Source organism: Carcharhinus amblyrhynchos, chromosome 4, assembly GCF_965287045.1.
Source record: "Carcharhinus amblyrhynchos chromosome 4, sCarAmb.v2.hapA, whole genome shotgun sequence".
Taxonomy (NCBI): Eukaryota; Metazoa; Chordata; class Chondrichthyes; order Carcharhiniformes; family Carcharhinidae; genus Carcharhinus; species Carcharhinus amblyrhynchos.
Window position 1 is genome coordinate 75455478 of NC_137327.1, and position 26472 is coordinate 75481949.

Consider the following 26472-nt stretch of genomic DNA (forward strand, 5'->3'; position numbering starts at 1 on the left):
ACTGCAAAGGTTATATGGCCTGACAATGTCCTGGTAATAATACTGAAGATTTGTGCTCCAGAACTTGCCACAACCCTAACTCAAGCTGTTACCGTACAGCTACAACTCTGGCATCTACCCAGCAATGTGTTAAATTGCCCTGTTATGTCCTGTACACAGAAATCAGGACAAATCCAACCTGGCTAATTACTGCCATATCAGTCTACTCTTGTGCTATCAAGAGGCACTTGCTTTGCAACAACCTGCTCACTGATGCTCTGGGTTCAATCAGGGCCACTCAGCTCTTAACCTCATTATAGCTTCAGTGCAAACATGAACAAAAGAGCTGAATTCTAGGGGTGAGGGAAGAGTGACTACCCTTAATATCAAGGCTATTTAACCAAAAGTGACATCAGGGAACCTTCGCAAAACTGGTGGCAGTGGGAATCAGGGGAAATGGTCCCCACTGGTTGGAGTCACACCTGGCACAAAGGGATATGGTTTTGGTTGTTAGAGGTCAGTCATCTCAGTTCCAGGACATCACTGCAGGAGTTCCACAGGCCAGTTTCCACACCCAGGTATCTTCAGCTGCTACATGCATGATTGTCCTCCATTCATAAATGTTCACTGACTGCACAATGTTCAACACTATTCACAACTCCTCAGACACTGAAGCAGTTCACATCCAAATGTAGCAAGACCTAGATAATATCCAGGCCTGGGCTGAAAACTAACATTCACATCAAACAAGTGCCAAGTAATGACGATCTCCAACAAGACAGAATTTAACCATTGCCCCATAGTATTACCATAGCTGAATCCCCTAGAGAATCTGGCGAACTGGTGCAGCGACAATAATCTCTCCCTCAATGCCAACAAAACAAAGTCTTCGGCTTCAGGAAGCGTAGAGGAGAATCTGCCCTGTCTACATCAACGGGGATGAAGTAGAAAAGGTCAAGAGCTTCAAGTTTTTAGGTGCCCAGATCACCAACAACCTGTCCATGCCGACACTATAATTTAGAAAACCCACTAATGCCTTTACTTTCTCAGAAGACTAAGAAAATTTGGCATGTCAACTCTCACCAACTTTTACAGATGCACCATGGAAAGCATTCTTTCTGGTTGTGTCACAGTTTGGTATGGCTCCTGCTGTGCCCAAGACCACAAGAAACTATAAAAAGTCATGAATGTAGCCCAATCCATCACACAAACCAGCCTCCCATCCATTGACTCTGTCTAGACTCCCCACTGCCTCGGCAAAGCAACCAGCATGATTAAGGATCCCAAGCACCCTGGACTCAATTCCCTTTCACCTTCTTCTGTCGGGAAAAAGATACAAAAGTCTGAGATCACGTACCAACTGACTCAAGAACAGCTTCCCTGCTGCCGTCAGACTTTGACTGGGCCTACCTTTCATTAAGTTGATCTTTCTCAACACCCTAGCTATGACTGTAAAACTACATTCTGCACTCTCACATTTCCTTCTCTACGCTCTGTCCGTATAGCGTGCAAGAAACAAGACTTTTCACTGTATGCTAATACATGTGACAATAATAAATCAAATCAAATCATTATCAACATCCTGGGGATTACCATTGGCTTGAAACGGAACTACACTGGCTATAAAAATAATGTGGCTAAAAGGGCAGGTCAGAGGCTAGGAATCCTGCGGCGAGTGATTCATTTCCTGGCTCCCCAAGACCAGTCCAGTATCTATAAGGCACAAGTCAGGAGTGTGATGGAAAATTCTCCCCTGGCCTGGATGAGAGCAGCTCCAACCACACTCAAGAAACTAGACACCATCCCGGCCAAACCTTGATTGGCACTTCATTCATGAACATTCACTCCTTCCACCACCAATGCACAGTAGCAGCAGTGTGTAGCATCTACAAGACGCACCACAAGAACTCACCAAGGCTTCTTCAACAGCAGCTTCAAAACTCACGGCCATTACCATCAAGATGGACAAGAATAGCAGATACGTTGGAACATCATCACCTGCAAGTTCCACTCCAAGACTCAAACCATCTTGACTTGGAAATATATTGCCATGCCTTCATTGTCACTGAATAAAAATCCTGCAACTTCCTCACTAATAGCATTGCGGATGTGCCTGTGGTTCAAGAAGGTAGTTCATCATTACTTCTCAGCACTAACTGGGAATGGGCAATGATTACTTGCATAGCCAGTGAAGCTTACATCCCTTGAATTAATAAAAAAAATTCCACCCATGAGTTCAAACCCCATCATGGCAGCTAATGGAATTTAAGTTCAGTTTGTAAATCTGGAATTCAAAACTGGTCTCAGTAATGGTGAACATGAAACTATCAATTGTCATAAAAAGCCATCTGGATAACTCATGCCCTTTAGACAAGAAAATCTGACACTCTAACCTGGTCTTGCATACATGTGACTCCAGATCCACAGTAAAGTGAATTACTCTTAAGTGCCACCTGAAATGGCCATGCAAGCCACTCAGTTCGAGAGCAATCAGAGATGGGCAACAAAGACTATCCTTTCCGTGATGCCCACATCATATGAAAGAATAAAGAAAATAAAAGGTAGTGGCTTGCAATAAGACAGAAATTATCACAGCCATCACTGGAAGTTGGTAGATTGCCTTAGAGGTAATATCTGAATGACAGCAGATAAAGGAAGCGGTAGCACAGTGGTACTGCTGCCTCCCAGCTCCAAGGACCCAGGTTAAACTTTGGCCTTGAGTGACTGTGCATGTGGAGTTTCTCTCTGTGTCTGCGTGGGTTTCCTCCGGGTGCTCTGGTTTCATCCCACAATCCAAAGATATGCAGGTTAGGTGGATTGGCCATGCTAAATTGCCCCTGAGTGTCCCAAGATATGTAGGTTAGGGGGATTAGTAGGATAAATGTGTGAAGTTGCGGGGTTAAGGCAAGGAGTGGGTCTAGGTAAGATGTTCTGTCGCAGAGTTGGTGCAGTTTTGATGGGCTGAATGGTCTCGTACTCGGTAAAAATTCTATTATTCTGTAAGATGGATTTAATTCACCAATTAGAAATAGTTATTTTTAAATCAAGCATTTAGTTACTTCACATCTAACCACACATTATCTCAGCACAAGCTCAAAAAATACATTTCTATGTATGTAAGACCATGAAACCAGGAGTCAGTGATCCCAATCTTTTAGCAGGGAGTTGCAGGAAATAGATTGATTTTTGGCCTCTCAGGGAATCAAGGGATTTGAAGAGCTGGCAGGAAAGTGGAGTTAAAGCAGAAAATCAACCATGATCATATTAAATGGTTGAGCATGTTTGGGGCAGTATGGTCAACTTCCACTCTCATTTATTATTCACAAGGTGTGCAGAGTGTAGTCAGGTCTCCCACACTGTCTAATTCTATGAGTAAAGCTTCCTGTGAATAACAATGAAATCCCCATTCAAAAAGTGCCCTTAAATTTCAGGTTTTAGTGGTGCAAACTTTAATCACCTTCAAAAAATGGAGATGGGCATTATGTTATGTGATTAACCAATGTCCTTTGCTTCTGATACAGGTAGAATGCAAACTTTGTGCTGCCTGCTAATTTAAATGTTGAGAGCATGCAACCATTGTTAAGTGTACTGTTCAGTGGTTATACATCTGAATAGAGGATGCAAGAGAGGTTTACATGAGTTCAAATTAGCCCATATAACTTAAAGGAGAGATGCATTTTGCTGGAGAAGATGCTAGAAGTAATTTTAAAACTGATTTTGACCTGGAGAAGGCACAGAAATGGTACAATATGGCAGAGGCTCGAAAATTTTCTGACACAACACCAGAGTCCTTAGAGCAAGATGGGGAAAGCAGGAGGGATGTCATTTGCTATGAGGCCCTCCGAGCCAATCTTTGCAAAAGCAGTGGGACCAAATAGCTTTGAGGGTCAGTGACAGGAAGTTAGCCCTGAAGACCTGGATACCGTGATGAAAGAGGCTTAATGACCTCACATAAATGGTCAAGGTCATTCGGCATAGCAAGGATAATCTTGGGGCTGGGGAACAGTATCGCCGTAAGAAGTCTGACAACACCAGGTTTAAGTCCAACTGATTTACTTGATAGTAAACTCACAAGCTTTCGGGGTTTGTCCCTTCGTCAGGTGAATGGAGAGTTCTGGCCAGTGCTAATGGATAGCAAATGTTGTCCCGGATAGCAAATGTTGTCCCCTTGTTCAAGAAGGGGAGTAGAGACCATCCTGGGAATTATAGACCAGTGAGCCTTACTTCTGTTGTGGGCAAAGTTTTGGAAAGAATTATAAGGGATAGGATTTATAATCATCTAGAGAGAAATAAATTGATTAGGGATAGTCAACACGGTTTTATGAAGGGTTGGTCATGCCTCACAAACCTTATCGAGTTTTTTGAAAAGGTGACCAAAGAGGTGGATAAGGGTAAGGCAGTTGACGTGGTGTACATGGACTTTAACAAAGCGTTTGATAAAGTTCCCCATGGCAGGCTACTGCAGAAAATGCAGATGCATGGGATTGAGGGTGATTTAGCAGTTTGGATCAGGAATTGGCTAGCTGATAGAAGACAGAGGGTGGTGGTTGATGGGAAATATTCAGCCTGGAGTTCAGTTACAAGTGGTGTACCTCAGGGATCTGTTTTGGGGCCACTGCTGTTTGTCATTTTTATAAATGACCTAGATGAGGGTGTAGAAGGATGGGTTAGTAAATTTGCTGATGACACCAAAGTCGGAGGAGACAGTGAGGATGGATGTTACAGTTTGCAGAGGGACACAGATAAGCTGCAGAGGTGGGCCGAGAGGTGGCAAATGGAGTTTAATGCGGAAAAGTGTGAGGTGATTCACTTTGGTAAGAGTAACAGGAGTACAGAATATAGGGCTAATGGAAGGACTCTTGGTAGTGTCGACGAGCAGAGAGATCTCGGTGTACATGGGCATAGATCCCTGAAAGTTGGCACCCAGGTTGGTAAGGTTGTTAAGAAGGCGTACGGTGTGTTAGCTTTTATTGGTAGAGGGATTGAATTTCGGAGCCGTGAGGTCATGTTGCAACTGTAGAAAATTCTGGTGCGGCCACACTTGGTGTATTGCGTACAGTTCTGGTCGCCACATTATAAGAAAGATGTGGAGGCATTGGAAAGGGTGCAGAGGAGGTTTACCAGGATGTTGCCTGGTATGGTAGGAAGGTCTTATGAGGGAAGGCTGAGGGACTTGAGGTTATTTTCGTTAGAGAGATGAAGGTTAAGAGGTGACCTAATTGAGGCATACAAGATGATCAGAGGGTTAGATAGGGTGGACAGTGAGAGCCTTTTTCCTCGGATGGTGATGGCTAACACGAGGGGACATAGCTTTAAATTGAGGGGTGGTAATTATAGGATGGATGTCAGAGGTAGGTTCTTTACTCAGAGGGTAGTAAGGGCGTAGAATGCCCTGCCTGCAGCTGTTGTGGACTCGCCAACTTTAAAGGCCTTCAAATGGTCAGTGGATAGGCATATGGATAACATTGGAATAGTTTAGGTTAGAGGGTCATTAGATAGGTTCCACTGCTCTGCACAACATCGAGGGCCAAAGGGTCTGTACTGTGCTGTATGTTCTATATATATGGTTGTGTGTAAACAATACACAATTCATGTTCAACTATACAAGTATCCAGGCCTTTTAACGAAACCCCAAATAACCTTACAACAAATTAACCTTCACACCTCACCAATTTCTCCATGCACACTGCTCAACAATAGGTGGATTACTAACATTGCTGTTTTGTTATCCACATCACACCAAGGAGCTGTGCAACGTTCAATATAAATCTCAACAACATTTTCTCCCAAAGGATCTATAAACAGTAGGAGATCCATAAATCTGTCTACTATCAATGAAAAAGGTGAAAATTGAGGTGCTTGGAAAGACTTTACACAAAAGGTGTTATTTACTTATGTTTCTTCTTGCATGCATTACACTGTAACGAGGTGTGAACCTGCGAGTAAACACAGCTGTTTCTGTTGAACTAACTAGAGCACTGCAAGAGCTTTAATTGGCAAGTTTCAAATTGATGTTAATATAACAGGTTAATGGTTATCACATTTTAGTCAACATAAACAACTGCTCGTTTTAATTAGTGAGGGCTCTAAATTGAATTCAAAATCTTTTGTTCTTATATATGGGCTCTTTATGTGGGGTTCAAATCCCACGATGGCAAATGGTGGAATTTAAACTCAATTACTAAAAATCTGAAATTAGAAAACTAGTCTCAATAACGGTGACCATGAAATTATACTTGATCTTTATAAGAACCCATCTGGTTCACTAATGTTCTTTAAGGAAGGAAATCCTTCCCATCCTAGGTGATCTGGCCTCGATGTGACTTCATAAGAACATAAGAACATAAGAAATAGGAGCAGGAGTAGGCCATCTGGCCCTTCGAGCCTGCCCCGCCATTCAATAAGATCATGGCTGATCTGTCGTGGCTCAGTTCCACTTTCCCGCCCTCTCCCCATAACCCTTAATCCCCTCTCTTATCAAAAACCCATCAACCCGCTTCTTAAAAATATTTAGCGAGGCAGCCTCCACCACTTCAACGGGCAGAGAATTCCAGAGATTCACCACCCTTTGAGTGAAGAAGTTCCTCCTCAACTCCGTTCTGAACTGCCCCCCCTTTATCTTGAGGCTGTGCCCCCTAGTCCTACTGTCTTTTTTGAGCGGGAAGAGTCTTTCCACCTCTATCCTATCCATCCCATTCATCATCTTATACGTCTCAATGAGATCTCCCCTCATTCTTCTAAACTCTAACGAGTACAAGCCTAGTTTATTCAGCCTCTCCTCATAGCTCAACCCCCTCAACTCCGGTATCAGCCTAGTAAACCTCCTCTGCACTCCCTCCAAGGCCAAAATATCCTTGCGCAGGTGCGGCGCCCAAAACTGCACACAGTACTCCAGCTGCGGCCTCACCAATGCCCTATACAGCTGCAGCAAGACCTCCCTACTTTTATATTCAATCCCCCTCGCTATGAAGGCCAGCATCCCATTCGCCTTCCTGACCACCTGCTGCACCTGCAGGCTGGGTTTTTGCGACTCATGCACAAGGACCCCGAGGTCCCTCTGCACCGTCGCCTGCTGCAGTTTTTCGCCACGTAAGTAATAGTCCTTCCTACCATTCTTCCTACCAAAGTGGACCACCTCACACTTGCCAACATTAAATTCCATTTGCCATTTCCTGGCCCATTCGCCCAGCCTATCTAGATCCACAGGATGTGGTTGATTCTTAATTGCCCTCTGAAATGATTTAGCAAACCACTCGATTCAAAGGCAATTAGGGCTGGATGACAAATGACGCCCATATCCCATGAAAGAATAAAGATTTTACAAATTCTTCCAAGAACTCACCCTACTCCTCCAATCTTCTACAGCCCTATGTTGTTTCCTAACCACTTTGATTCTCTGGCTCTCTGCTCCATTCGCTGGCAATGCCTTCAATAGTCGCAGCTTTTTCACGCTCAGTTCCTGAAAGCTTCACCCAATACACCACCCTCTAACTTTTTAGGATCTTCCCGTCTTAGCTCTTCCACGATGCTCAGTATCATCCTATCCTATATGAAGCAGCTTGATGATACCAAGGTGATACAGGTGAGACAAAATGTTGATTAAAAATAAAAAGGATTGCATTTGCTTCTGTCATCACATGATTACCAAATCAGCATCAAAACTGTTTATATTAGTGGTGGTGGATATTAACAATGAGACATAAATGGCACACTTTACTTAATTAAACATAAGTAAGTAACATAAACGCAAAATATGACCGATGCCAAACTGAAATAATGACAAAAAGTACTGGAAATTCTCAGCAGGTCTGGCAGCTTCTGTAGGGAGAGAAACAGTTAATGGGGTGAATTTAATGGGCCCTTCCCATGCCCCCTGCCTTCTATTTGAAGGCAGGGAGCATGTAAACAAAAGGGGTGGCCAGGCTGTTACCTTTCCACCATCCCCAACCTGTTCCCATGTTAGGGGGTGGGTCAGACATCAGGTAACCAGCCTGGCCTTAGGTCTATTGAAGCCCTTAAATGGCCAATTCCCTGCCACTTATTTCATTTGCTGCAACTTCTGATCCAGCTTGGGAAGAAAAAGAAATAGCAAATGGCAAGCAGTTCAGCAGCATTGACAGGAAGAAGGTGGGTTACCTACTTTTTGATGAGGGGATGGGAGTGGGGGTGGGGTGAGAGTGTTCTCCTGTGCCCATCGGAGGCAGCAGCCTCCTGAACCTACCACCCCCCCCACCCACTTAGTGCCTTCCCTGCTTCGCCTCTTAAAAAAGTGGCACAGAGGTTAGCACTGCTGCCTCACAGCGCCAGGGATCCAGGTTTGATTCCCAGTTTGGGTCACTGTCTGTGCAGAATCTGCACTTTCTTTCCATGTCTGTGTGGGTTTCCTTCAGGTACTCCGATTTCCTTCCACAAGTTCAAAAGATTTGTCAGGTGCTGAATTCACCCTCAGTGTACCCAAACAGGCACTGGAGTATGGTGACTAGGGGATTTTTTACTGGAACTGCATTGTAGTGTTAAGGTTGGCTTACTTGTGACACCAATAAATAAACTCAAAACCTAAAAACTTTAAACTTAAAAAACCCAACACTTCACCTGTTCCCCACCACCTTGATGGGGTCTCCAATTTCTGCCTGACCAAAATAGCCAGATTTACCTTCAAGAAGCCATGGATTCTCCATCCAAGCGCATCCCAATTCCCGCCCGACTCAACGCACCCTTAATAGTCCATCAAATTTTCTGTCTCGCCCACGACAATTCCTGGGGCAGGTGAAATGCTAGAATTTTGGACGTGTCTTTTCTTTCTGGGCCTGCGTGTCGTCCCAGCAATGGCCACTATTATTCAGCTACTGTATGGACTGCTGAGCAGCTGACCAATTAGATTGCCGCAGCTCCTGAAAACATATCTTTGCATCCATGAGAGGCAGAAGCTCCACTCTTAAGTAATTAAGGCAACCCCATGAAAATTATTATTGCAGGACAACCAGACTTAAAGTTGGCTAGGTGTTGATTGACTTTTTGACTGTTGCGGGCAGCATGGCGGAAAGAGTCAGTTAATTCATCCCTCCCATTCATTTCTGGCTATAACTTAGGCTGGAAAGCGCTGGTCAGTCGACCCATCCCAAAGAAGCAGACTGATAATTTAAATATGATAACGAGGCTGTGAGCCCCAGGAACCTGGGGACCAGATTCAGGTTTTTACACGTATGTTCTGGATTCAGTATGCTTGCCTGAGCAAATGCTGCAATTAGGCACATCCCAAACCCATTTCTATGCAGCCTCTGATACCTCCATACCCCGCCTCCACCTCGCTCCCCATCCAAGCCTCCATTTTTCCCTCCAATAACCACCGTCCATCTAGGCCTCTGATCCTCCCCTCACTCCCAACACTGGGATTGGCACCTGATCAACCTCCCCCACCACAATCAGCCAATCTTTCCACAGATACTGCCTAAATATGGGAGTATTTCCAGAATATGCTATTTAAACTTGATGGCACACTTAGGACTTCTGTGTACATTCCAGCCTATTGCTTATTATTCTCAGTCATTGTAAATCTACTGGTTATGTTGATGACCTGTCCTTTATTTGATTTAGGTGGATTGGCCATGCTAAAATGCCCCAAGGCGTCAGGGGGACTAGCTAAATACATGAAGTTTTAGGGATAGGGCCTGAGTGGGATTGTTGGCGTAGAACTGGTGGGCTAAGTGGCCTCCTTCTGTAATGTAGGGATTCAATGATTGTAGCTTTGATTTGTGGATTTGTTTCTTGTAAATAAATAATTGGTGTTGAATAGTTAACCCACAATCCCAAGGGAGAAGGATAAGGGGATTCCTTTTGAGGCTATTCTGGGGATCGGAGTGATGGGATTATGTGTGGAAGTGTAACATGGCGGGAGGTGGAGGCAGAATACGGAAATATTTTCCTCAAAGTCAAAGCCACCCTGGCAGCGTTTGAAGTTGGTGTGGAGCATTCGGTCAGATTTCTGACTATGGTTCTAAAACATTAATCAGACATGTGAAAACAAAGAGAGCAATCTCTGCTGCTCACCAATTACAATGGAGAAGGAAAAATTGGCACAAGTTATTGTACTCAGAATTCATAAATTTTTGAGAGAATAAGGAAATAATGGTAATTTGTCAGGACCCATGTTCAAAAAACTGCGAAGTGTCCAAAGTATTTACTCCATATAAGAACATAAGAAATAGGAGTAGGAGTAGGCCATCTAGCCCTTCGAGCCTGCCCCGCCATTCAATAAGATCATGGCTGATCTGTCGTGGCTCAGTTCCACATTCCCGCCCTCTCCCCATAACCCTTAATCCCCTCGCTTATCAAAAACCCATCAACCCGCGTCTTAAAAATATTTAGCGAGGCAGCCTCCACCACCTCAACGGGCAGAGAATTCCAGAGATTCACCACCCTTTGAGTGAAGAAGTTCCTCCTCAACTCCGTTCTAAACCACCCCCCCTTTATCTTGAGGCTGTGCCCCCTAGTCCTACTGTCCTTTCTGAGCGGGAAGAGTCTCTCCACCTCTATCCTATCCATCCCATTCATCATCTTATATGTCTCAATGAGATCTCCCCTCATTCTTCTAAACTCTAACGAGTACAAGCCTAGTTTATTCAGCCTCTCCTCATAGCTTAACCCCCTCAACTCCGGTATCAGCCTAGTAAACCTCCTCTGCACTCCCTCCAAGGCCAAAATATCCTTGCGTAAGTACGGCGACCAAAACTGCACACAGTACTCCAGCTGCGGCCTCATCAATGCCCTATACAGCCGCAGCAAGACCTCCCTACTTTTATCATTCTTTTTAAGAGCAACAGAAAGCTGGGAGAATGTAGCCACCTTTGCATGTCACAGAATAACTTTGTTTTATTCAACTTTGCACAGAGACTTTTAGTTTTTTCCCCTCTTTTGGATAACAGAAGAGCAAAGGAAGGAGTATGTCCCTTACATTTTGGTTTGTGTACCAGTAGAGTGAAGCTTCCTTCAGAATGAACCAATATTTTTTCCATTTCTGAGTGAAGTATCCTTTGGCATCTTTCTTCTTCCACAGCCAGCCCTCACAGTCTCCATGGCCCAAGTCCTTACAGGAAATCCGCCTCCTGCTGCCACCAGTTAGAGAACCTGATGCAGAGAACAAAAAAATTAAACTGCGTGTAGAAAGAGAGTATGCAACACCATGTTAACATGCACATCAATTTAGAGCAATATCACTGAGGGACATAGTGGTGGCTTGATGGAGTACAGCTAGATAGGCTGGGCGAGTGGGCCAGGAAATGGCAAATGGAATTTAATGTTGGCAAGTGCGAGGTGGTCCACTTTGGTAGGAATAATGGTAGGAAGGATTATTACTTACGTGGAGAAAAACTGCAGCAGGCGACGGTGCAGAGGGACCTCGGGGTCCTTGTGCATGAGTCGCAAAAACCCAGCTTGCAGGTGCAGCAGGTGGTCAGGAAGGCTAATGGGATGCTGGCCTTCATCGCGAGGGGGATTGAATATAAAAGTAGGGAGGTCTTGCTGCGGCTGTATAGGGCATTGGTGAGGCCGCAGCTGGAGTACTGTGTGCAGTTTTGGGCGCCGTACTTATGCAAGGATATTTTGGCCTTGGAGGGAGTGCAGAGGAGGTTTACTAGGCTGATGCCGGAGTTAAGGGGGTTGAGCTATGAGGAGAGGCTGAATAAACTAGGCTTGTACTCGTTAGAGTTTAGAAGAATGAGGGGAGATCTCATTGAGACGTATAAGATGATGAATGGGATAGATAGGATAGAGGTGGAGAGACTCTTCCCGCTCAGAAAGGACAGTAGGACTAGGGGGCACAGCCTCAAGATAAAGGGGGGGCGGTTTAGAATGGAGTTGAGGAAGAATTTCTTCACTCAAAGGGTGGTGAATCTCTGGAATTCTCTGCCCGTTGAAGTGGTGGAGGCTACCTCGCTAAATATTTTTAAGAAGCGGGTTGATGGGTTTTTGATAAGAGAGGGGATTAAGGGTTATGGGGAGAGGGCGGGAATGTGGAACTGAGCCACGACAGATCAGCCATGATCTTATTGAATGGCGGGGCAGGCTTGAAGGGCTAGATGGCCTACTCCTGCTCCTATTTCTTATGTTCTTATGTTCTCTCTGATCACAGCTTTAAGTTCCAGTGGGCTTGACAAATCGCACCTGCTCCCCGTGTAGGCTTCTGAGCTGACAGCTGCTGTCAACCCAACCAGGCTCAATTGTATCCATGTTTGACTGATTGTGCATCAATCCTGGCATCAATCTTGGCTCAAATTAACCCCAAACTTCACTCAGTACCTGAACAGATAAGCTAGGAAGGGAAGGGAAGCTGGTAAATGAGGGGAGAATGAGGTGATTAATAGAATGGATTCTACAGGACAGACTGCATGGGTGGCAATAAAATGACAGACAAAGGAACATCCAAGCATGTTACGCACTCGTCACTAATAAGGGCAACAGACCTTTCAAGGCTAATGTTACTTTAGTTTATTAGGATTGCTTGTCTGCTCTGTGATAATAAATTAAAGCTATTATTGATTTCCTATATTCCTTCAGAAAAGGTGGGAGCATTCAAGCCCACAACTGGTAAATTCTCCTCACTGGAAAAGGATTGCGTGACTTACCAAGATCCACAAAAACTAAAGGACCGCATTCAGAATTGAAACAAATTAAAATACACACATAAATTGAAGCCACTTCCGGTTTCAAACATGATTGTTGTCAAACAGGTTTGACATTTAATGCCCATATTTATGACTTTCACATATCCCAATGAAATTTCATAATTTTTTTTACATAGGCTTTTACGTTTGAAAGATTCTAATTAATTTTGACCAATGCACAGATGAGTATTAAATATGCAAGTGTTGGTTCCCTCCACACAGGTAATTAATTATTTCAAGGATGCCAATAGTAATGGTGTCACAAATCATTAAAGCCACTAGACGGGGATAAAAAGTCATTAAAGAAGCTAATGGCTTGTTAGCCTTTATCGTGAGGGAAGGAAGTTATGCTTGAGTTATATATAATCTGGTCAGACTCCATCTGGTTTCTGCAGAAACTGCACCTCAGGAAAGATAAGTTTGCCTTGGGAAGAGAGTAACATCGATTCACCAGAATTACACTGAGGATTTAGAGGGTTGCATTATGAGGACAAATTGCATAAACTTTGTTTGTATTCCCTGAATATAGGAAACTGGGGGATGAACTTGGTGAGATATTTAAACTAATTAAGAGTAGATACTGAGAAGCTATTTTATCCTGTGGGAATCGAGAGCTATTTTATTACCATAAAATCAGAGACAAACCATTTATGAGCAAAATCAGGACGTAATTTTTCACAAAGGACTTTCTGCCCCTAAAGGTTGTCAGTTGGAGCTTTTTGAGACTCAGATCTTTCAATTGATCCTTTGTTTTAAGGATTTCCATTGCCCTTGAGGCTACACTGAATTATTTTTGAATGAATGAAAACCAGTTATGATTTGCTGATACTACTGTACATTGTGCAGTGGGATTGTGGACTGGTTAGCTTTGGCAGCTGTGGCTGCTGATTGGGAAATGTATACAAAATCGACAGTGGCTCGACCAGAGGAAAGGGAGTTCAGACGTGCAGTCAGGAACAGCTGGCTTAAGCAGTGCGCTTGTCTATATATTTTAAAGATGTTCTGATTTGCATTCTCATCACACTCCTATCATTTAACCTATGCTGGCTACAGGCACGGCAGATCAAAAGTGATAACAATTTAATTAGCAGCAATCTCCAAGATTGCATCCTAAATACATCTTGCAGAAAGAACAATATGTGAAACAATTACCAAATGGCATAAAAATTATGATTTGAAGTATTGCTGAAGATGACACCTAGTTCAATAACATCTGAAAGAATGTAATGCTACCAAGGCTCAGCATTTCTTCTGAAACTGATCGACAATGCAGTAGTTTTCAGACATCTAGCACCGTACAGCAGAGGATGCCAATCAGCCCATTGTGCTTCTGTGAGTTTGATGAAAGAGCCAACTATTCATTCCCACTTCCCTAATACTTTCCCCATTGTCCTCCACATGTTTACCTTTCAATTATTTATCCAATCCTTTTGGAAAACTAATATTGAATCTGCTAACATTAACATTGTACAGCACAACAGCTTGCTCCATACAACACATTCTATTCATCTTCTGATGGTTCTTTAGCCTTAATTATCTTAAATCTATATCCCATGATTGCAGAGAATAGGGCCCCTTAAAAATCAACAAGGTCATCTCTGTGTGGAACCACAGGAGATGGATGAGATCCTAAACGAATATTTCTTATCAGTATTTACTGTGGAAAAAACATGAAAGCTAGGGAAGTTGGGGAAGTAAATAGTGATATCTTGAAAAGTGTCCACGATAGAAGAGGAGGTGCTGAAGTTCTTAAAACACATAAAGATATATAAATACCCAGGACCATATCCAGTGTATTTCAGGGCATTGTGGGAAGCTAGGGGAGAAATTGCGGAGACATTTGTATCATCGATAGCCATGCATGAGGTGCTGGAAGACTGGAGGGAGACAAATATTGTGCCATTATTTAAGAAAGGTGGCAGAGAAAAGGCAGGGAACTACAAACTGGTGGGTAAGTTGTAGGAGGGGATTCTTTGGGACAGGATCTTCATGCATTTGGATAGGCAAGGAATGTTTAGGGTTAGTCAGGACAGTTTTGTGCATGGGAAATCATGTCTTACAAATTTGAGAGAGTTTTTTGAAGGGGTGACCAAGAAAATAGATGATGCCAATGCAGCTGACGAATCAACATGGACTTTAGTAAGGCCTTTGACAAGATACGCAAGGTAGATTGGTCAGTCAGGTTAGATCACATTGGATCCAGGGAGAACTCACCAATTGGATATAAAATTGGCTTGTGATAGGAGACAGAGAGTGGTGATGGAGAATTGTTTTTCAGAGTGGAGGCCTGTGACCAGCAGTGATCATTACTGTGTCCACTGTTGTTTATCATATTTGTCATTCATGTAAACCATTTGGATGAGAATATAAGAGGCCTGGTTAATACGTTTGCAGATGACACCAAAATTGCTGGTGTAGTGGACATTGAAGAAGGTTATCTTACAGTTAATGTTAGGGCCCTGAAAAGTGTTGTCGAATAGAGACACCAAAGGATACAGGTATATAGTTCCTTGAAAATGACCTCACAGGTCGACAGGGTCATGGAGATGTCTTTTAACACACATGCCTTCATCGCTCAGAGCACTGAGTACAGGAGCTGGGACGTTATGTTACAACTGTACAAGACATTGGTAAGGCCACATTTGGAGTACTGCGCACAATTTTGGTCACCCTGCTATAGGAAGGATGTTATTAAACTGGAAAGGGTGAAAGAAGATTTACAAGAATGTTACTGGGACTGGAAGATTTGAATTATAAGGAGAGACTGTATGCGGTAGGACTTTTTTCCCTGGAGCATAGGAGGATGAGGATCTTATGAAGATTTATAAAATCATGAGGGACATAGATAAGGTGAATAGCCAAGGCGTGTTTGGAATATGCTGCTAGAGTAGTTGGTGGAAGCAGGCACATTAGAAACAATTAAGAGGCATCTGGAAGGGTACATGAATAGGGAGGGAATAGAGGTATATAGACCAAGTAAAGACAGAGCTTTTGTTTAGTTTAGTTAGGGCATCATGATCAGCACAGGTTTGAAGGACTGAAGGGCCTGTTCCTGTGCTGTGCTTTTCTTTGCTCTTTGCCTTTTTCCAGGATAAGGGGGTCCAAAACTAGACAGCATAAATTTAAGGTGAGAAGGGAAAGATTTAAAAGGAACCTGAAGGAGAACTTTTTCACACAGAGGGTGAAACATGGTGTGCATATGGAATGAGCTGCCAGAGGAGGTGGTATAGATGAGTACAATTACCACATTAAAAATACATTTGGACAGGTACATGGATAAGAAAGATTTAGAGGGATATGGGCCAAACAGAGGCAAATGGGACCAGTTCAGTTTAAGAACTCTGGCCGGCATGGACAAGTTGGGCCGAAGGGCCTGTTTCCATGCTGTATATCTCAATGACACTATGAACCTTCTACCAGTGGAAACTGTTTCCCTCATATTTAGAACAACTTTATTAAATATTCCTTAATCCTCTCTGCCTAAGGAGAATAATCTCAAATTCTCTGGTCATTCCACATAGGAACCTTGTTATCATTCTTGTAAATCTCTTCTGCAACATCTTGAAGGTTTGGCATCCTTCCTGAAGTGTTGCCCCGAATTTAGCCCAATCTTCCAGGTGAGGGCTACTCAGTGATTTATGAAGTTTTACCATAACTTGTTGCTTGCTTCACTCCTTGATGCTTCTATTTATAACGCCAAAGACATTGCATGTTTTTTGTAAACAATCCTATCAACTTGTCCTGCTATTTTCAATGATTTAATTTAAACTGACAAACTCATATGTTTCTTACCTTTAGGTCTCTTTTTGGTTTTTGACCTCAGAGAGGCGTAATGAAAAGACTGTATAAAGCAAAAAAAAGGATAATTAAACATTTAAAGCCAATGCACGAATGCTTTGTACATAGCAGAAAGCACAATGAGAAAGGGTGTCAATCATCAAGTTTATACAAAAAGCTATTTCATTTGATGTCTTATAATTTATCTATCACATGAATTACTCTGCAGTCAATCCTACTGGTGTAGGTGCTGATGTTGGTGTTTTTCAGTGCTAAAACCACATAAATACTGGTGAGAGCCAGAAGGGTTCAAGATATGACTGCATGCTGAGGGCGATGTCTGGGAAACCATCATCAGTCGACATGAGGAAGACTACCAGGGAATTCAGCGCAGACACAAACATCATCTATACAATCTCAAAAATCAGCAATCAGTAAGAATACAACCTTTAAAGTCACTGAGAAAGGTAACAGAAGCTCACATTATTACAAAGGAACTACAAAAATCATTTCAAGATTCCATTTGCAGGCATAAGTTTGAATGTGATACATCTGTCTTTCTTATATATATCTGTCAAGCTAAACATAAAAAGCCACTCGGGGAAATTGGAGCATAGAAACAAGAGTAGCTCATTCAGCCCTTTGAGTCTGTTCCATCACTCAGTAGATCATGGCTCAACCCAAACTCAACTTCACCTGCCTTTAATCAACATTCCTTGACACCCTTACTCAGAAAAATCTACCAATCATAGTCTCAAAATTTCCAACTGACCTGGCCCCAGCATCCATCACTTTTGGTGAGGAGTAATTCCAGATTTCCACTAACCTTTGAAGTGCTTCCTGAATCTATTTCTGAATCGTTTGGCTCTAATTTTAAGACTGAGCCACCTTGATCTGGATTTCCCCCACAAGATTAAACAGCTTCTCTGGATCGACCCTATCAAATCCCTTTTCGTCTTTTAAACACCACAATCAGATCACCCAACCATTCTGTTTGTGGGGAGCTCAGGTGTGCGCACGAATTGAGGAGCTTGATCTTCACTTCATTAAAATAGGCAGAAAAATGAGGATCTGATGGCACACCTGCTTGAATTCTTGATATGTGGTCCTGATTCAAACCTATTCATTGGCTGCACTAAAGGCAAACATTCACCTCAATAATTGTATGAAAAGATTTCTGTGTTTTGACAACTGAAGTTAGGGAACACAAACTTTATCACAGAATCTTATAAGAATATGAGTGGAATGCTTGCATGTGATATTAACTGAGGTGGCCTTTGGACTATCCTCTATTCATTGTTTTGATAAAGACAATGGGCTGAATTGTCATCCTCGAGGCAGATAGGGGAAATCAGGACAGTTCACAGCTCAACACACCAACCATGGGAGAAAGTGCCCACCAAAGCAGGAACTTCATTGCTGAGGGTCAGATGCAACCTGGAGTTGGGCCAGTTGAAGTCTGGAGGCAGCCACAGGGGCTGCTGGTTGGCAAGGTGGATAGCTTAAATCGCTCGCCTTGGTGCCATTGAAATTTGCCCCAGTGAAAGAAAACACAAAGGCTCATCATTGATTAGCCCTCACCCCCTTTCATCTTCCTACATGCACCGTTCATGCCATCTCATGCCTCTCACCCACTTTCTCAGGTCCCTCATGTTCCTTGTGCCAGACTCTGCCCTTCTATAAACCTCTTACATCCTCTCAACCTTCATGCCAACCTCTGCCCTTCCATCCATTTCCTCAAAGCTCCCTATGCCAATCTTTACGTTTTCCCCAAGCTCCTCAGGCTGTCAAGTCCCCTATGTCAGACTCTGGACTTCCATGCCCATTGGCACACTGTATACTTTCTACTGCTAATGAACTCCTCAGTGTAATGTGGCATGTATAAAAAAAACTTTGAAAAAATGGATTCTATTAAATGTTTGGACCCATGGCAAGCTAATAAAGTGTCAATCATCCAGGCCCTTTCAAGTTTCAAACAACATAAAACACAAACACTTGAAACCCATTTAAGTTGTCAACAATGATTGCGAAATTGGCCGCAGAGACAAGATAGCCTGAGTTGTCAATCAAACAATGTTTCCTCTGGGGTGCAGATGTTTTGTTATTTTAATAGAGGTTTGAGTTCTCAGCCAAATGTACAGGAATGGGGTCGAGAATCTTGGAATTGGGGCCTGCCCTCCATTTTTAAAAGGCTTTCAAGTCAACCCGAGAAAATCCAGGCCAATGTCTTTTCAAAAGATTTTTTAAAAAATAAACTGCTACTTTCCACATAACCATAAACATACTTGGGATGAAATTTGACTTTTTCTGAAATGTGCTCCTGGTGAATCAGCAGATGTTTTACAGGTTGGCATGAAGGTTGAGAGGATGTAAGAGGTTTATAGAAGGGCAGAGTCTGACACAAGAAACATGAGGGACCTGAGAAAGTGGGTGAGAGGCATGAGATGGCATGAACGGGGCATGTAGGAGGATGAAAGGGGGTGAGGGCTAATCAATGTTGAGCCTTTGTGTTCCTTTATCACTAGGCACTGTGCAAAATGAGCTGCCAATTTGCTAAAAGCCTGTTTCCCTCAATTACCGGTAGCCAATTACATTCCCATAATTCCTATTGCTAGTAGCTGAAAACACAGAAAAGAAACAAAGTAACTCCAGTTTTATATATTCATTTTCAACCTACTGCGCTTATGCACTGGAATAAATATTTGATGTCCAGGAAAATGCAAAGCTTTGAGCAGTGGGATTAGTTTTGCAATGCGGATACAATAGAATAAATTGCCTCCATCTAAGCCGTAAACCTCAATGGTAAGTCTACAGCATAAAGACTAGAGAGACATTTCCACTTGTGGGAGAAACCAAACTAGAGGCTATAAATATAAGAAAGTCATCAATAAATTCAATTAAAAAAATCAGGAGAAACTTCTATATAGTCAGAAGGTGGTTAGAATGTGGAACTTGCTGGCACAAGGAGTAGTTTAGACAAAAAGCATACACAATTTAAAGGAAAACTAGGTAAGTGCATAAAGAAAAAGGAATAGAGGATATGCCAATAAGGCTTGATGAAGTAGGGTGAGAGGGAGTTTGCCATATAGCACCAATGCCATTGAAACAAATCATCTGTGCTGCAAATTCTATATAATTCTATGTAATTTTTTTTTCTTTATTCTTTCATGGGCTGTGGGATTCGCTGGTTGGGCCAGCAGCTGTAAGAAGTCTCACAACACCAGGTTAAAGTCCAACAGGTCTATTTGGTAGCAAAAGACACCAGCTTTTGAAGTGCTGCTCCTTCGTCAGGGTGGTGGGATTTCAGTTCACATATAGGGCATATAAAGACACAAACTCAATTTACAAAATCATGTTTGGAATGCTTTTTACTTGATGTCTGTGTCAATATGCGTGATCAGCTGTTGCCCAGCACTAATTGCCCCTTGAACTGAATGGCTTGCTAGGCCATTTTGGAGGGCAGTTAAGAGTTAACCACATGTTGTGAATCTGGAGTCATATGTAGGTCAGATTGGATAAGAATGGCAAATTTCCTTCCCTAAAGGACATTAGTGAATCAGGTGGGTTTTTATGACAATCAACAATGGTTTTATAGTCACCATTAGACTTTTAATTCCAAGTTTTTTTATTGAATTTAAATTTCACCACCTGCTGTGGTGTAATTTGAACCCCGGTCATCACAGCATTACCATGAGTCTCTGGATTACAAGACAAGCGACAAAACTATGATACACAGTATTGTGATACACTCAGTACTACAAAATCTGTTCTGAGAAAATGTATGTTAGAGTTCCCAAAGAACTACTGGCAATGAATTACTGCAAGTGAACTTAATGACAAACTTTACAACGCACTCTTAAAAACAAAATTCAGGCAGACTTATTCCAGAAACAGTACATTCTCCACATTATGTAAGTTGCAGAAGGCAACAGATCAGGACCTTTTCAAATCATCTCTAACCAGTGCACATCATAAATAAAAAATAAATAGCCTGTGTATAAGGTATATCACACAGCTGGTCTTGAATAATCCTTTGATCAAATGCTCGCTAGACAGCTTGATGCACTTTCTGTCTTGTCACATAAAGGCCATCTAAAAACAACATGCTGTATTGATTACATTTGAATGGAATTCATGAATATTATTCAGAAAGGCCTACTTTAATCAGATAGCATGATAGAAAAGAGCAATCTTTAGCAATATTACAGCCCTCTAGTTTCACCCATGCAAGATAATTGAACTCACGTTACCAATAGAGACATTTCCTGCATTTTACATCAGTGACGACACGTCAAAAATACTTTATTGGCTGTAAAGTGCTTTGGAATATCCTGAAGTTGCAAAAGGTGTGCTTTGAATGTCAGTCTTTCCTTCTAACAAGGCAAACAGTTTGGAGATTATTCCGTTGCTCTTCTTTCAGAGAGATTTTGGACCGCATACTATATGCTTCTATCAAACGGTCAAGCTGAACTGAGTTGTGAAATTGGCAAGATTTATCATTATGTTTGTCAATAGCGGTGTGATAACATAACTCCCATCCAAATATGCCATCGTGCAATAAGAATGTTCTTGGGTTGGAAACTGAACTTGTCAAGACAGATGCATTCAGTGATTTCTACAGCAGGTCAAAGGTTGAGTATTCTATTTTGAGAGATTTACCTCCTGACCCGCCAAAGCCTGTGTACCATCTACAAGGCAAAAGTCAGGAGTGTGCCTGAGTATTCTCCACTTGCCTGGATAAGTGGAAAAAGACTATAAGACCATAAGATACAGGAGCAGAACTAGGCCATTCCATTGAGTCTGCTCTGCCATTCAATCATGGCCGATAAGTTTCCCAACCTATTATCCCACCTTTTCCCTGTCACTTTTGAGTCCCTTACCAATCAAGAATTTATCTATCTCTATCTTAAAAATACTGAATGACCTGGCTTCAACAACCTTCTGTGGCGATGAATTCCACAGATTCACTACCCTCTGGCGAAAGAAATTCCTCCCCATTTTGGTTTTAAAAAGTCGTCTGTTTATCCTAAGGCTCTGCCCTCGGATCCTAGTCTCTCCTACTAATGGAAACAGCTTCTCCATGTCCACTCTATCCAGGCCTTTCACTATTCTGTAAATTTTAATGAGATCCCCCCTTATTCTTCTAAACTCCATCAAGTACAGACCTAGAGTCCTCAAAAGCTCCTTAAATGTCAAGCTTTTCATTCCTGGGATCATTCTCGTGAACTTCTCTGGACCCTCTCCAGGGCCAGCACCTCCTTCCTTAGATACAGGGCCCAAAATTGCTCACAATACTCCAAATGTATTCTGATCAGAGCCTTACAAAACCTCAGCAGTACGCCCCTGTTTTTGTATTCTTGTCCTCTCAAAATGAATCCTAACATTGCATTTGCCTTCCTAACTACCAGCTTAACCTAAAAGTTAACTTTAAGAGAATTCTGAACTAAGACTCCAAAGTCCCTTTGTGCTTCCGATTTCTGAATTCTCTCGCCATTTAGAAAACAGTCTACGCTTCCATTCTTCCCAGAAAGAAGTTTCACAACACAAGGTTAAAGTCCAACAAGTTTATTTGGTAGCACAAGCAATAAGCATTTGGAGTGCTGCCCCATCATCAGGGAAGTGGGAGTTCTGTTCACAAACAGGGCACATAAAGACACAAACTCAATTTACAAAATAATGGTTGGAAAGCAAGTCTTTACAGGTAATCAAGTCTTAAAGGTACAGACAATGTGAGTGGAAAGATGGTTTACCACAGGTTAAAGAGATGTGTTTTGTCTCCAGCCAGGACAGTTAGTGAGATTTTGCAAGCCCAGGCAAGTCGTGGGAGTTACAGATCGTGTGACATGAACTCAAGATCCTGGTTGAGGCTGTCCTCATATGTGCGGAACTTGGCTATCAGTCTCTGCTCAGAGACTCTGCGTTGTTGTGTGTCGTGAAGGCCGCTTTGGAGAACGCTTACCCGAAGATCAGAGGCCAAATGCCCATGATCACTGAAGTGTTCCCCAACAGGAAGAGGACACTCTTGGCTGGTGATTGTCAAGTGGTGTTCATTTATCCGTTGTTGTGGCATCTGCATGGTCTCCACAATCTACTATGCCTCGGGACATCCTTTCCTGCAGCGCATTAGGTAGACAATTTTGGCTGAGTTGCAAGTGTATGTACCATGTACCTGGTGGATGGTGTTCTCACATGAGATGATGACATCCGTGTCGATGATCTGGCACGTCTTGCAGAGGTTGCCGTGGCAGGGTGGTGTGGTGTCATGGTCACTGTGTCTCCTGTTCTCCTGAAGGCTGGGTAGTTTGCTGCGGACAATGGTCTGTTTGAGGTTGTGCAATTGTTTGAAGGCAAGAAGTGGGGGTATGGGAATGGTCTCGGCGAGATGTTCATCTTCATCGCTGACATGTTGAAGGCTCCAGAGAAGATGTCATAGCTTCTCTACTCCGGGAAAGTACTGGATGACGAAGGGCACTCTGTCTGCTGTGTCCTGTGTTTGTCTTCTGAGGAGGTCGGTGCGGTTTTTTGCTGTGGCGCATCGGAACTGCTGATCGATGAGCCGAGCGCCATATCCTGTTCTTATCTCCATATCCATTCTTCCTACCAATGTGCATAACCTCACACTTTCCCACATGTACTCCATCTGCGACTTCTTTACCCTCTTTCCTAACCTGTCCAAGTCCTTCTGCAGCCTACCTGCCTCCTCAAAATTACCTATCCCTCTACCTATCTTTGTATCATCTGCAAACTTAGGCACAATTCCCTCATCTAGATCATTGATGTAGAAAGTATAAAGTTGTGGATCCAACACTGACCCCTGCAGAGCTCCACTAGTCACCAGCTTCCATCCTGAAAATGACCCTTTTATCCCCACTCTCTACCTTCTGCCATTCAGCCAATTTTCTACCTCTGTTACTATCTTGCCTCTAACGCCATGGGCTCTTATCTTATTCAGCAGCTTCCTGTGTGACACCTTGTCAAAGGCCTTCTGGAAATCCAAGTAGATGGCATCCATTGGGTGTCCTTTGTCTGACCTGCTCATTATCTCCTCAAAGAGTTCTAACAGATTTGTCAGGCAAGACATCCCCTTGACAAAACCATGCTAACTTCGCCCTATTTTGCTGTGCGCTTCCAATTACTTTGAAATCTCATCCTTAATAATAGACTCTAAAACCTTACCATCAGCGAAGGTCAGGCCAAATGGCCTATAATTTTCTATCTTTTGCCTTCTTTCTCCCTTCTTAAACAGGAGTGTTACTTTAGCAATTTTCCAGTCCTCTGGGACCTTCCTTGACTCCAGTGATTCCTGAAAGATCACCATTAATGCCTCCAATATCTTTTTGGTTATCTCAACTCAAGAAGCACAACATGATTTGGGACAAAACAGTCTGCCTGCTGGACATCCCATGCATCACCTTAAACACCCATTCCCTCTACCACCAGTGTTTCCTATCCATTTGACAAACAGCACCAACTCATCGAAGTTCTTTTGTTAGCACCTTCCAAACCCATGAAATTCACAAGCTGCAGGTTCATGCAAAATCCATGCAGGGGAATGCCACAATCTTCAAACTCTCTTTCAGATCATACACCATCCCAATATGGATATGTATTACAGTTCCTTCTTGGCTGTTAGGTCAAAATCCACTCCAACAGAACTATGGAAGTACCTTCACCAAATGGTACAGCACTGACTCAAGACCAAGGTGCACCACCACCTTCTCAAGGGCATCATGAATGGGCTTAAATGCCGGTCTTCTGAGTGATGCTTATATTCTGAGAATGAGTAAGAAGAAAATTTGCAAATGATAGGGAGTGGGATAGCTTGATCTTGGGTTCAGGCATAGCTCGGCACAAAATCGAGGGCCGACGGGCCTGTACTGTGCTGTACTGTTCTATGTTCTATGATATAATAAAACTTCACTTTTGAACTGTTCTTTCACCCACCAAACTAGATAACAAGGATGACTACCCACCTAGGCATTTGATATATCATCTTGAGATATTTTTATTTCTGGTCATTGAGTTGCGAATACTTTCTGCCATATGGCAGCAGGACACTGACAAATCTACTGCATCAAACAGTAACCAGGGTTTTTCCTGCAGAACAGGGCAGCATTTAGCATTGCAGTCACTGACTGCCAAACCGCACTGCACTGGAGTGGGTTTATTCCTGAAACAGACTAACTAGTCCTGTCATTATGTTTCCTAATCAGTTGACAGTATAGCAGTCTGAAATTGAACCCGGTAATCTTAAGGAGATGCATTACTTTAGAATTTATTTTGAAAAACACACGCCAAATGTCTCTCTTCTGGTGATTTAATGCATAATTTAGTATAGATATCTTTATCTACAGGAGGCAAAACAAGTCATCAATCAAATGCACTGTAGAAGCTTTCAATATTAAACCAAACTGGGTCACTTTGAAGATACTTAACTGTCTTTTTGCATTAACTTAGAAAGTGTAACATACTACACCTGGTTATTGCATTTCTCAGCATTTTCAAGATCCATGAACAGTTAGAGTTAGCTGATGAAAACATTAAGCAGAGCAGGAGACATTTTGGAGGAAGGTACAGCACTAAAAACACTTTGCAGGATTAAATAAAATTGCTTTAACATCTTCAATTTTCTGTTGCGAGATAATTTTTTCAAAATGTTCAAGCGCAAGAATAACATGGAACATGGAAGGTCTGATACCTGAGGGATTCTACTTGAGGTCTTAAATGGAGGTTATTGGAACTGATGGGAAATTAAAGAGGGCTCCCCAGTGACAGAAGTGAATTGTTTACAAGAGTTGACCGAAACTCCCAAAATTGTGGGGAATCCCTGGAAACTGTTCTTTCTGTCTTGGTTAATTTTTCCTCACAACAACTTGCATTTATTTGGTACGTTCAATCCAGCAAAACATCTCAAGGCAATTAACAAAATTGTAAGTATACAAAACATTTTTTATGCTTAGCCACAGCAGGAGATAACAGGACAGGTGATCAGAAACCTTGGCAAAAAGGTAGCTTTAATGAGCATTTTAGAGGAGAAGTTGAGAGATGAACTAGGAAGGGAATTCCAGTGCTTAAGATCAAGGCAGTTGAAAGGATAGCTGCCCATGAAGGAGCGATTAAAATTAGGGATAGACAACAAGCCAGAGGAGCACAGAAATTCTGAAGGCTTGTAGGACAGAAGGTTACAGAGATGGAGAGGGGAGAATCAATGGAAGGCAACAAGCACAGAAATGATAATGATTTGACTGAGCACAAGTTTATGCAGGGTGAATGTTGGAAGGATAACCAGGACTGCATTGGAACAGCCAAGTTTAGAGGTAACAAAGACACAGATGTGGGTTTCAGCTATAGATCAGCTGAAGTAGAATTGGAATCCGGCAATGTTCCAGAAGTGAATGTAGGCTTGTGATGGAACAAGTATGTGGTCTGGAGCTCAAGTCGGGGTCATGGATGTGAACAGTCTGCTTCAACTTGAGACAGTTGCCAGGGATGGAGAGGTTGTTCAAGGAACAGAGTTTGTGGTTGGTATTCAAGGCAATGGCTTTCAGTGTATGGAACAGATGGAGACTAATTTATTTTTTAACAAAATATTCATTCTTAGGTTCGGAGCATCACTGGTAATGTTGGCATTTACTTCCCTTGGCCTTGAGAAGGTAGTGTGAGCAACGGTATGATACAAGTTTGATGATCATTCAAAATGAGCAATATTGGATCAGTCATTACAGACCTTGTCCAGTTTTCATTTCCATTGAAGTCAACCTTAATAAAAGGGCTTGATAGTATAGATGAAGAGAAGATGTTTATCTTTGTGGAGGAGTCGAAAACCGGGAGTGGGCATAATATAAGACAGTCACGACTAAATTAGAATTCAGGAGAAGGTGTTGGTGCAAACAAGGAAATCCTTTCTATGATGAGAAGAGGTCTTGCTGCAATTGTGATCGCCCATGTCTTTGGGAAAACCTATCATTTATGTTGGGGTGATGAATTTGCCGATTTGTTGTTAAAAGAAAATTGCCTTCAGCCAAATTATCAATCTGCCTGTGAGATAAACAATAGT

General features: G+C 42.5%; 1 protein-coding gene across 1 annotated transcript in view; it reads right to left on the reverse strand.

Moving 5' to 3' along the window:
* LOC145342123 (connector enhancer of kinase suppressor of ras 2) overlaps positions 1-26472 on the reverse strand; it is a 711051-nt gene that overhangs the window by 116002 nt on the left and 568577 nt on the right. The window contains exons 16-17 of the mRNA XM_080187363.1: positions 16431-16479; positions 10931-11103 (exon numbers count right to left, since the gene is read on the reverse strand). Coding sequence (XP_080043489.1) covers positions 10931-11103; positions 16431-16479 — 222 coding nt within the window. The remainder of the gene's footprint in view (positions 1-10930; positions 11104-16430; positions 16480-26472) is intronic.